The sequence below is a fragment of the Gasterosteus aculeatus genome, chromosome 10 (assembly GCF_964276395.1).
Source record: "Gasterosteus aculeatus chromosome 10, fGasAcu3.hap1.1, whole genome shotgun sequence".
NCBI lineage: Eukaryota > Metazoa > Chordata > Actinopteri > Perciformes > Gasterosteidae > Gasterosteus > Gasterosteus aculeatus.
The window spans coordinates 2,581,652-2,594,475 of NC_135697.1; the positions used below are offsets into that span (position 1 = coordinate 2,581,652).

Here is a 12,824-nt window from a genome sequence, read left to right on the forward strand (position 1 = left end):
TCGAGACACTGCTTTGGGTGTTCATGAAAACAATTCCATCATTTCCATATAAAAGCGGTTGGAAAATGAAAGGATTCTAGTAAACATGTATAATATCCACCTTTGTAAAGTAGAGGAGTAAAAGAAATACGCACGTAAAGTAAATTGTACAGAAGTATAGAAGTTGAGTAAATGTGTAGCTTCACTCCACCAAATGATTCCCTTGTTCATTAAGATATCATCCAGTATTGTCTCTAATCAACGGAATGACGGATGACGGCACTAAAACACACAACGCCTGTGTGTTTGTTTGGGACCCCCACCCCCCCTCCACCCCCCCCCCCCCCCCCCGCATCTCTCTGTTGCGGCTCGCGTCCTCTTGGTGACGCTCTGCTGACATCACCGTGGTGCTCCGCGCTCAGCCGCCGCGCCGCGCCGCACATCCCGCTCCGTCCTCTGCGCGGCCAGACGCACCGTGACGCGCACCAACCAGCCGCGTAGCTTTACCTGTCCGGCCCCTTTCTTCTGCTTCTTCTTCTTCTTCTTCGTCCAGTGAAAGTCGGACGGAGGAAGTGAACGCGCTCCTGGTCGGAGAGAGACAGCGGACGGACACACCGGCAACGACAAGCCGCAACTTGCAGATTCCCGCCCCCGGCCCAGTCTGCGCTCCACTCCGCAAGTTTCTCGAGTCGATCCGAGAAGGAATAACCGAGCTCGCTCCGACACCCGCCAACTCCCCACGCCGCAGAAACAACGCGGCGCAGTGGTGGATATTAAGGTCCAGCTCGTGTTCCGCGCGGAAGAATGGCGAGAGATCACGCAGCGCGCCGCCCGGTCCCTCCGGGGAGGAACGCTTGGCTGGCGGCGGCGATCTTCCTCGCGGTCCAAGGTAAGGCAACTCCCCCCCCTGTCCTGCTGTCCCCCTGTCCCCCCTGTCCCCCTGTCCCCTCTGTGCCCGCTCTTCCACCTGCGTTGTGCGCGCGTAATGTACCGCACTTGTCTGTGACCTGTTGTAAAGAAACAGAAGGAACAAAAGTTGACCGCGTTTAAGCACTATGCCGGTGTGTGTGTGTGTGTGTGTGTGGGTGTGTGTGTGTGTGTGTGGGTGTGTGTGTGTGTGTGTGTGTGTGTGTGTGTGTGTGTGTGTGTGTGTTCTGGGGAGCGAGGTGTGGCCCTGCTGGCCTGGTGCCCCTTGTTGTTGTGGTCCTGATTCCTCACTGCTTCAGACTGTTCAGGGAAACAACTAATCCTCTCAACTAAACCTCTTTAACAACGCGGCTCACCTGTAATCTGTGTTTACCTGCGTGTGCGTTGGGGGGGGGGGGGGGGTTGATTACCGGGCATTACGGTAATGGCAGCAGTCGGTGCTGGTTTGTGGCCCCTCAGAGAGGCTGAGAGCCCTGAATAAATATCACCTCCGTGTCTGCAGCGCGGGGGGCAGTTATTACTAACGTCTCCCTGCATAACTCTCAGATCAACGATAGTCCTATTCCGCTATAAGACACATGGGTATGTTCACAAGTTAATTAAACACTTGATATATTTTCCCCAAGAAGGACATGATGTTGAATTAAGATTCAGCCTCAGTCCCAACAAAAAGCTCTGCGTTCTTCCCCTCGAACCACTTTAAATCCGACAAACTCCCCATGAAGGGAACTTTGTTTGTTTGTGTCATCATGGGAAATGTTCACAATGATGAAGTATTGATGAGCTCCTGTACCAGAAGAGACGCATAATGTTTAGAGCAAGCCGTTACAAATGTCATTTAATATTAAGATTTCATGAATAATGTACATTTTCTAACAGAATCAGTGCCTCCCGTTGGCCATGTGCAGCCATGACACCACCCTGTCTACACTAGCTCGCTCCTCTTTGGAGGAACTGATGTTTCTGTGTTGTACCACAACATGTTGTTTCACTTTGATGCTTTATTATATCTCTATTCCCTCTCAGACCGAAACGTGCTGTTTCTAGTGCCGGTCTCTTTAAGCCGCGCCGCCCGATAAACCCAGTCTGGACAGACCTGGTCTTTGATAAAACCCAGAAGTCTCGTTGCTGCACAGGCAAAGTCAGTGTGTCATGATATGACCTCTTACATATTCTTATTTTTAAATTATCCTTTGTACAGTTTTCTTTTTTTTAAATCAGCCGAGTGCTTGTTAAATAAATGATTCTGAATGAAATGTGCCGCGGCAGGCTGTTTTAAAGTGGAAAAAACACTTAAGGTAAGGATAGGAGGAGACCACTCAACACTACGGCACTATAGATAAACACCGGACATAAAAACAAACAGAACAAATACTTTAAGCTGACTTGAGAAAAAAGAGGGTCAGAACTTTCACCATATGTGGCAGCGTGCATGACGTGTCTGCGATGATCGCGCTCGGCTGATGATATCTGTGGTGCAACTGTCAAGTGATGCAAGCACAGTGAAAGACTGTATGAATACTGTAATATAATACCAACATCATGCTGTATTTTGAGTGACACAATGAATGCACGCCACGCTCCTGTTGGTCCCGAAAAAGGATCAGCAGGAGCCCGCCTTCTGTTTTCACTGTTTGAATCTTCTTGCATTCTTCTGGCCAAAGCGACACATTATCATTGTGACACTCAAAGTGACACTACATGCAAGAGCTCCACAGTGATTAAGGTGGAGGTATCCTCACTAAGAGTCCCTGCTGAGTAATGCAGTCGCCCCCCCCCCTCCTGAACTGAGACCAGCTGCAGAATTCACAACAACAGGCAGTGACAGCCATAACATCCCCGTGAACCTGCTCCTTCAGCTTGTTGTTTGCACCTGGGTGTAACTGGCATCATCCGTCTGAGCTGTCCCCAAATTGTCACCCAGGGGGAAAAAAGGAAAAGAAAGAGGGGGGGGGGGAGAAAGCCGGGTGATTACGGAGCCGGGAGACGCGGTGCTCTCTCGGGGACAGGCCTCGGCTGTGATCAAAGGCAACGCAGGGCGGGCGCTTTCAACGGAGCCGCAGAGAGCTCGGCATCTGTTGCAGCAGGCTGAAGGTGACCTGAGTGATTTCTGAGCGAGCGCACACGAGGCGGGAGGGAGCGTCCGCCCCGCCAGGAGCCTCGTCTGTAATGGCGCTTTCGGATCGCCGTGCGAGCGCCGCTGTAAGTAGCAAGGGCGGCTCGCGTGAGCGCGACAGACACTCGGACCGGCCGGCATCAGGCCTCGTGTTGTTAGCGACCGCTGCAGCGCCACCACTACTGTCTTTATGCCGGGAATAAAAAAATCATCCTCAGCTGCTCGGCAGGGAGTTACTCAGACTGAGTGCGAGGCTGATTTCATACGACGCCACTTCTCTTTAAAAGGTGGGCTTGCGTGCGTGTTCAGACAGGCTGGCATCTGCTGGTGTGCTGCATTCTCTCTACTGGCCATCAGGGGGCGACTCCTCTGGTCCTCTAGAAGTCTATACATGATTTATTCCCTCAGTGAACATTTTAAACCCTGAGTTAAGGTCTCAATCTCACTACAGCATCCTGTTCTCTAATGAACGTAAATGATGGTCGATTTAGGGTCAACGTATCATAAAGCAGGAGATGCTTTCGGTTCCCAGAGGTCCCGCCTCCTCAATCTAAATATCTTCCCTTTTTTTTCCACTTTTTGCAAAAAGCAAAGATGGCAACGGCCAAAACGCCGACTTGGAAGCTCCCATCCATCCCAGTGGCTGTTGTCACGACAACCACGTCCACTTCCTAGACGCAGTCTTTGTGTGGACGGACAATCTGTGGGTTTTTCACATGGCCAGGAAAATAAGCAGCAGGGACCCTTAGAGCTTAACCTTCAGCAGTCAAAGTGGAGTCACAGAGGATATGTTTCCGTGGCAATGATGATTAAGTCACTTCAGGTGTCTCCGCTCCCTCCCGTCCTCGTCTCTACAGGCCTGATTCTGTGCTGAAATGTCAACGATGATGAGTGCCCCCTCGACGGCTCGCTGCCGACGAGGGCCTGATTAGCTTATCACTGGGGGAGCAGGCGGACGATGATTATCGCCCTCAGCGCACCGCAGCCTGATTATCGAGGCTCTTACTAATGACTCATCATCGCCCCATTTTGCCGTTTGACGTAGTTTTGCCGCGGATTTGTGTTTGGAGGGTCGCGATGAGGAAACCTCAGAAGCCGTCTGCGGCAATCTCAGCACCTTGGAGCATAAACTCCTCAATAGCCACGGGACTATTTTATTAGAACTGGAAAGGTACCGACATCCAACATTCCTTACCCACGAGTGAAACGTTTCATGGATGAGGACCAGCCAGGAGGGTAAAAGCCCCGCCCAAGCATACAGGAGCAACATGGCTCTGTGAAACCAATGTGTGTGTGTGTGTGTGTGTGTGTTTCTCCAGCGGACATTCAGAGTGTTTAATCAAACCGTTGTAATCATCCACGGCAACGAGCAGGACGGGTCGGGGGGGGGCTTCAGAGCGTCCATCCGTGCTTTCGACCTCTGAGGCAGCGGCACAATTACTTCCGTTTTTTTTTTTCCCTCTTTGCCGGCTTTTTTTTTGTTGATTAATGTATCAGGCGAAGTCGGGAGGCTGAAAATCTCCCATTATTTCACATGCAAAGGGGCAAAAAACTGCAATTCTCAGTTTAAGGAACAGTTTATTCTGGCTCTGTACAAATCCCTTCACAGCCCCCCCTGACCCCCTGAGGTCCCAAAGGATGGGGAGCCATCGTTATAATCCACTCGCTGGTGCAGAGATCCCGACCCCATGGAGGCCGGGGGCAGAAAGACTAAATGTCAAGTGTGTCTCCGAGGGAGGGATCTTGTGTGTGTGTGTGTGTGTTTGTGTGTGCAGGGGGGGGGGGGGGGGTGTCTTTCCCTCAAGGTAGTTAAGAGGTATCACTGAAAGGTTGAAATGCCAGCGAGGGTCTTTTTAGCTCACGTTTATCGGTTTTAAAATATTCGCAGAAAAGTCAAGCTTCAAACTTAATACGGTAAACTAAACAGTAGGAAAAAGAAAAGGCTGCGGCAGAAATGGATTCTAACATTACTTTCAAAGATGAACCATATTAGCAGATTCAGATCCATTTTGTGGTTTTGTAAGCAGCGGATCTACTTTGGCAAATCAATCCTTTTACTTTGTTATAGTCATGTGTAGTGTTTAGGTCCATAAAAACACACAATTTAAGAAATGAAGAATAGTAATCATTTGATTGATAAAACCAATCTTTTGTTCGTAGCTTAATGTTTTATTATAAACTGCTTTGTTAAACGGCTCATGATTCATCTTCAATATTTCTTGGGTTGCTGTGAAAACATCTGGATTTATTCAAGTCTCTCACCAAAAGTACGCTCAACAATGTTACATGTCAACATATGAGAACGTTATAATATGGCCACGCCTGGTACCAACTCACTGAACAGAACCTGAATGCATTATAATGCAACTCATTAGCCATTAGCGGTGCTACTAACGTTCCTGCTTAAGCAATAATCCATCTTTTATCACCGCGATGGTTAATATGTGTAATTAATGGGCGGGTCACATGTGTTCCGTACGGCGATGGAGGTGGGGGCCCCCTTAAACCGGTCCATTACGCCACTATTAGTTGGGCATGCTGGATGGGATAATGGCCATTTTTTTGTATTCACAGTTAAGTGTGTTTTATTTATGAAGCTGTTGTCACGTGCAGTAGAGGGTGGGGGGGGGGGGGATTGGCGGTCCCGACCTGCAGCATCAGGCATCTCCTTTGCAGAGGTAGAGGGTGATAAGCGTTTCATTTCACCCCCTTTCGATTGGTCGACCGGGGCTGCATCCCATCGAGTGCGCTGTGATTAGTTTGTCTGTTGTTGATGAAGTTGAGACGTTTTGTCCTGCGGGTGTTCCCTCTGATCAAGGATCCACGTGTTGATGATGAGCGATGGACTCTCGCTTTAACGCTGTGTTTAAAGAAAACCAAAAATGGCCGATGCTCTGCTTCATCACATAGGTGGAGGTCGGTTTGGCATTCTTAGCCCGTCGTCATGGATACAGCTTACGTGGTTGAGCCAATCACACGTCCCCCAATGTTTTTGGGTAGGCCTTTTTTATAAGAAGCTGGAGGTAATCAGGAGGAGAGGGTTCCTGTGAGAAGCTCCATCAGTCCAGGGAGAAGGTTTTGAAGTCATCACCCTGCCTGCCAACAACCAGCAAGCATGTGTCTCCGCTTTCTTTGTACCTCTTTTGTATTCGGCTTCGAAGCAATCCAGTTACTGATTAAATTCCGGATTTTACATTTTGGCGTTTCTGCAACAACAGGTGTGTCCTTTGGAAGAGGGACGGCAGAGCGGAGCTGCAGGAACGGGGGCCATGAATCACAACCGAGCCCATCCAAGGACGCTCGGAGGAAAAGCTGTTATTCTTTTCCCTCCAGCTTTCATCTCTCGAGGTCTTCAGCGCTCCGTGAATGCACACGAAACGCACACAGCCAAAGACCCGAGATCAATGTGGCCGCCGCCTCCTGCTTGACTCTCCGCGCCACGCGCAGCAAAGGAAACTTGCAGCTACCCTTTTATCGCTGCCTTTCCCTTTGCCACATCCTCTCGTTCCCTCGCTGTGTCTCGCTCGGTCTCATTGCCTCGCCCTCTCATTCTCTCGGTACTGCCTGTCTGCCGTGCCGAGTGAGGGCCCTTTTGTTGGAACAGCTTTTGATGGAATTAAAACGGGTGCCCCCCCCCCCTTCTCTCGGTTCTCCTCGGCGTCATTGTTGACACCGAGAGGGAGCTGCTGGGGAATTCAGGTGTGAAAATACTGGTGGAGTCGGATCCCATCAGCACAAAATAAAATCTAAGATCCCTGTTCACCTTCATGTTGCTGCTGATACTAAATGCAGATCATTGATGATCCATATTGTAGTTTGATATAAAGAGCTGGTCATGATTGTTAGTGATAGATGCGTCACTATGTGAGGACTTTAAAGTAACGTAAGGTCCAGTGGTTCCTATGCTAAAGGAGCTAAGTTAGGAAGCATTGGAGCTCCTTTCCTTAGCATTTTGAGAATTTGAATCTTATCATGGCGGCCACTTAAATACTTCTGGGTAATTTCACTCAACTAGGAACCTTGCTAAGCAAAAGCTTAGGGGTCCACATCCCGGCGGGTGTCACCATGGCGGGCCGATAACAAGCTGTAGGGACACTTAAAAAGAACAACTTTGACCTCGAAAGACTCGCCACGTCGCCACAAATCTGCGGCGCTCCAGTCTCATCGCGTCCGAGCAAAGACTTGAAATCCTGTGGCGCAAGGAATTTGTGTCGGGTTTGATGCGAGCGCACGTTCAGACGGGACGTCTTTCTGTGAAATGCTAATTAAGTCACTACAGGTGTCTCCCGCTAACGAACAGAAAAGCCACAAAGCCACATTGCAAGCTTGACCCAATGGTGGCGCCGGGTCAAGCTCTTCCCGCGTGGGTTGCGTTCAATAACCGCCGCTCGCCCCCCCCCCGATGTCAGCGGGCGGCTTGAAGTTGCACTGAAGTTTGCTTTGAGGAGGCAGAGCAGCTCCTCCCCGCTCACTGCAGGGAAAACCTCGGCAGCCAGCCGGGTGGAAAGGTCCAGCCGCCTGTTTGCAACCAACACCAATAATTAGATGCATCTGTGTTTGTGGGATTTGACCCCCGATGAACAAGTGATGAGACACGTGGAACAGAAAATAGCACCGTCACAAGGACATAAGAGATCTGTACTTCTTTAACTCAGCGCTAAACGTGTTCCTGTACTTCTTGGCCTTCACTCTACTTTGAGACACCCTGCTGTCGGTAGCATTTGGTTGTTATGGCGATTGTGTAACCGGTGATTCATGTTTCGGATACCACATAGACAGGGTGTGCTTATCACGCCGATGAGATCATTCATAGTTCAGGGGGGGTTTAAAGGTCGTAGCTGGTGCTTCCCGCACTGAGACGTGGCCTCGCACGTCAAGGCATTTTGAAATAATAAATCTAGGTTCAGGAGGTCACTTCCGTCAGTCTGAGCCAGGAAAGTCACTGCTTTACTCACTGTGGCTTTCAGGCCCTGAACACAACAACATTGTGTCATCACGGTCCGGGTGGGTATTTTCCCCACTGGTCACATCCGGCCGGTTGGTAAAAGCTAAAGGCTTCTTTCATTTCCTGTGCGAAGTACAGCCAGGAGCCAGGAAGACACTTCAGAAAAGAAAAGTCAATTTCCTGCCCTGGTTCAAGTGCGAGCACTGAAAAGGACCAGACCATTGTGAGTTGTCCTCAAACAGGGCCGGTATTATTCCACTGTGCCTCTGTAGCAGATACTCTCAGACATTCAAGGAAATCCATCATTTCACTCTGCTGCTCAAAGGGTTTATTGTTCTTTTATTAAATATATAAAGCATGCCTCTTTAAAGGCGCTACCAAAGTCTGCTGTCCCGTTTTATGGTGTTTATTGTGACATTAAAGGTTGTTGGTACTACAGCAACAATGTTTGTAGGAAAACCGTCCTATTTGATATCGAATTAGAAGTTCCCCTAAACGTGCTCCTCAAATCAAAATATCCAGCCAAACGTTCTCTAATCTAAGGGGGGGGGGGGGGGGGGGGTAGTATAATGGTAAGGGAAGCGCTGACATATCAACTATCAAGACTATTATGTTTGAATCGGACATTTGAGGCTCGGTCAGCGATCGTAGAAACTAGAACAACGTCCTTCCTGATTTGGATGACACGGCTCGTCCGTCCCGAGGAGCCCGACTGTCCTCCAGCAGTTCCCGGGAACGACGGGACGAGCGGCGCCCGAAGAACCCAACCCACAGCCAGCGTTCCTCCTCCTGTGGTCGGATGATTCCTCCTCTCTGGAAGCGGAGTTGAGGTGGGCCGAGCGGCTCAGCTCTGCCCGTTGTGGATCTCATCACGCAACACTGAGCAACAAAGTGCCAGGAACCTCAGCTGAGTGATGGAAAAGGAATTCAATCAATCTCTGCTTCCCCGTCCCGCTGTCCTCTCCCCGTCCCGCTGTCCTCTCCCCGTGCAGGTCGGGAGCAGGGTAAGAGGGGGGAGGAGCGTTAGAGAGACTCTAGGAGGGTCTCGATTCGTCAGGCGGCATCTTTTTAGGACGCGTTCGTGGAGCGCGTACGTCACGTCGGCTGCGACTCGGCGGTCCCGTCCCGCTGGCTCCTCCTCCAGGGCTGCGTCCTGAGGACACATGTGATCCATCCTTTGCGGCCCAGCACATTTCATTTATTTAGGCCGAGGCAAGTGAGCCGACAGCGCGGAAGCAGAAACTCAATTTCGGGTTAAGTAATGGAATTCACATGAATACCTCCAGATAGAAATGTTCTATTATAATAATATATAACATTACATCTAAATGTTACGTGGCGTCGGTAACCGATGTGGTGTTTTTAAATAGAAATAAGACGTTGAGCCTCGTCTGCCTGCATCTGCCCGTCGTTATTAGTGAAAAGTCACTTTAATGCCATAACGTTCACACTTCAGAGGCGGACTGACATCTAAGGCTGTGGCGGTTTGTCAACCTGAAACGTCCGTAACGTTTAGAATGATAAGAATAAGAAACTGATCTTGGTTTGCTGCTTTAGTTTTCTTGTGTGATTATAAACTAACTTTACATTTAGTTTTATTGTGCAGCATCAAGCTGAAGGAGAACAAAGTGTGTGGTGACATTCAGCTACTGGAGCTTGGACATATTCTGTAATATATTAAGGTTACAGATAAATTAGCTTGTATGCAGCAGTTAATAAACATGTTTGCTGCTGTGGTTTTTATTAACTGTATTAATTGATTTCTTCTGCCTTAAGATTGCAATATACGTTTGTTTGAAAGTACATGGCTTAACTGATTTAATTTAAATTTAAAATTACCGGAAAATGTTCTTCTCTCAGCCTGAAATATATCATGCTCAGGATGTGAAGCGTATCTTCTTAAATTAAATGCAATGGAGCAGCCTCTGTGCGCCGCCCGCCTCTCCTCTCACCTCCATTAACGTCCTCGGCTGCTTGATATCAGCGCCCAAATTGAGCGCATGGCCTTCCCCCGCCGCCCCCCCCTCGAGTACGTGCACGCCAACGGCCTTGATGGGCTGCGTCCGCTCCCCCTGTCGCGTGGCTGATGTTTTTCCATTTGCAAAGTAGCTGCTGTCCAGGTGTCGGACTCGTCTGCATGCGCGTCACAATGACGGAGTTACAGCCCTTCTTTCTAGTGTGCGGGACGTCCGCCATGTGCAATTACAGCATTCCTCCTCACTTTTTTTTTTAACGTGTGATCTCAAACCTGGCTGGCAACGAATGGCTGTCGCGGCACACAAAGCCGCCGCGTGCATGAGGACGACACGGACGTGACAATTGAGATTGTCGAGCTCGCGTGTTATTCAGGGATCTCTCTTTGTTTCTCCTGGCAGAGGCTTCCGTGTCTTTTCCGCGGGTGTCAGATGACTGACAGGAAACAGACGGCTGAGGAAGTCTGGTCTACACGGGAGGACTGTGGCAGATTAAAATAATTCACACATTACAACATAACAGCCTTGACACATATTTTCGTACCGAGAAGAAGAATGAGTGGCAGCAGAGATGCTTGCGTGTGCAGACGCCAGCATGGGAGAGGATAAGGATGACGTAAAAGATGCTCCTATTTATTTTTTACTGTCATTAGTTGACCCTTTGAATCTGATGTTTACTTTAAAACGTTAAAGGACGATTTCACAGATCGCTCACATCAAAGTCTGTCTAAAGGTCTCGGGGAGAAATACTGCTCGTGAAAACAAAGGGGCTGAAGTATGAAGCCTGTCGTGGGCCTGGAGGCAGCTGCCTGCACGAGTGTGTTGGTTGGTGCTGAAAACTACAGGATTCAAAATGGAAACTGAACAAATCAAACTGCGAGGGTGGAGAGTGAGGAGGATACGCGCCGTAGCCCCTCCGAGGCTACGTTAGCCCCCGCTAGCACGGCAAGGGCCGAGCACGAGAAGCACTCGTATGCACAGCCGAACGACAAAGGCATCACACACACACACACACACACACACACACACACACACACACACACACACACACACACACACACACACACACACACACACACACACACCGTCCTGCAGTTTAACGTGATAATTGCTTGCGTATCTTCAGCTGTTGATTGAGCGATTTAGCGTGACAGCTGCAGCACGTTGCTTCGTCTTCCGGCCTTTCTTCTTCGTCTTGATGCCCCCCCGGCCCCCCCCGGCCCTCCAAATAACTCTCTTAACTCCTGACTCTCCTGTCTCTAATCTTAAGGATGTGGGTGGGGGGGTCACCTCTCTATTCACATGTCACGAAGTGTTGAGCACAAAGCTCAGTATTCCAGAAGGGATACAATTATCCAGTGTTCCTTTTCTCATTTGCATGATAGAATTATATAATTCTTTCAAATGGAAGTTTTTTATTCCTTCTAGCATGAAAAGCATCTCATGGTCAAACGACTGGAGTACATTGCCTGATGCTTTCCTATCAGCTCTTGCTCTTACCTGTCAGTCAGCCGCAAGTGACTGACGGCCGTATTTTTTTTTTTCGACGATCCCGTTCTTTCCAATTGAGATCAAAGAAAATGATTTTGTAGTTTTGTGTCATTGTGGGTCAGGGTAAAATGTCTAATGTCAAAGAGTGTTGTGTTTGTGGTGAGTGATTTAAAATGATCCAGCCCTCCATCAGTGGCGTAATCGTCACTTGGAGGTGAGAAGGAGCTCCAGCATTCCGCTTCACACTGCAACCGAAAGAGTGTGCGCTCATGTCAAGTCCGGGCGACAAAGCCATGGTGAGGGGCCTTGATGTGATCCACTTTGACGGATGGAAAAAGATCTGCACACTGCCCCCCCCTCTCCCCCCTCTCCAACCCAAGCCACCTTTTCCTCCCATATCTATGGCGTCTATTCTTCCCTTTTAAGTTTCTCTCCTCTTTTTCCTTTTTTCCCCCCACACACATAAATATTAGAAGTGGATCAAAGCCATGTGGGATTAAATGGCCTGCATGTCAAAACCCAAGAAATCACTAATGGCATAAAAGTTCTCATTTAGCGGCTTTATGAAATCCATTCAGTGGCACGTAACTTGTGAACTGCGGCTGCCCTTTTCACGCCGCCCATGGGAGAAAGCGCTTGAAATGGTGATGCCCTCCAGGCCCATCCAGATTCTAATGGCACAGAATGATGTGGTGAGAAGTTATTGGACTGAATGGTGTTTTCCTACCTGATTAGGAACATAGGAATTACAACAACTGAACTATTGCGGACAAATATTGTTGAATTAAGTTGGTGACAATGAGGAATACCGTGGCTGTATTATTGTGAACTAGGCAATTATGGCTAATCTGCTTGCCACATTGAAATTGGAATATCCACATATCCATTTTTTTCTAAACCACTTATGCTGGTCTGGAGCCTTTCCCAGCGTGCACCTAACAAGTCCATAGAACATGATATGCACAGTCAATCCAATGGCCGCATGCGGTAGGCTACTTTCTTGGTTGTGTAGTTGTGTAGCACGCAACACAATTCCAAACAAAGCTTGCTTGTCAGACCGGGCCCTGTGAAGTCTTCTCGTACACAAACAAGGGTTCCGTTTGCTAACTAAGGGCGCGCTGGCTGCGTCCTTGAGGTTCTGACGAGCGCGATAGATGAGTTTCAATCGTCATACAACAGTTACAGAGTCTTCTTCTTCACTGCCTCGGCTTCTCTGAATGTTTGTGCAGTCACTCTGCGTACTGGCCTGTGCACTCACGCACTCATGAAGACACAGCTCTTTGGCACTCATACTGGCCTACTGGCAAACCCATGATAACAAATGTAATTACTCTGGAACGGCTTTGTCTATCTGGATGCAAGGCTTTACTACCTTCTGAAGGTGTACTGGATG

At 49.0% G+C, this 12,824-nt stretch overlaps 1 protein-coding gene across 2 annotated transcripts in view; it reads left to right on the plus strand.

Annotated features, from left to right (window-relative positions):
* Positions 1 to 380: 380 nt before the first annotated feature.
* pvrl2l (PVR cell adhesion molecule related 2 like) overlaps positions 381 to 12,824 on the plus strand; it is a 217,972-nt gene continuing 205,528 nt past the window's right edge. For both annotated transcript variants that reach the window (XM_040189452.2, XM_040189451.2), the window contains exon 1: positions 381 to 868. In XM_040189452.2, coding sequence (XP_040045386.2) covers positions 784 to 868 — 85 coding nt within the window. In that variant the 5' untranslated portion in view covers positions 381 to 783. The remainder of the gene's footprint in view (positions 869 to 12,824) is intronic.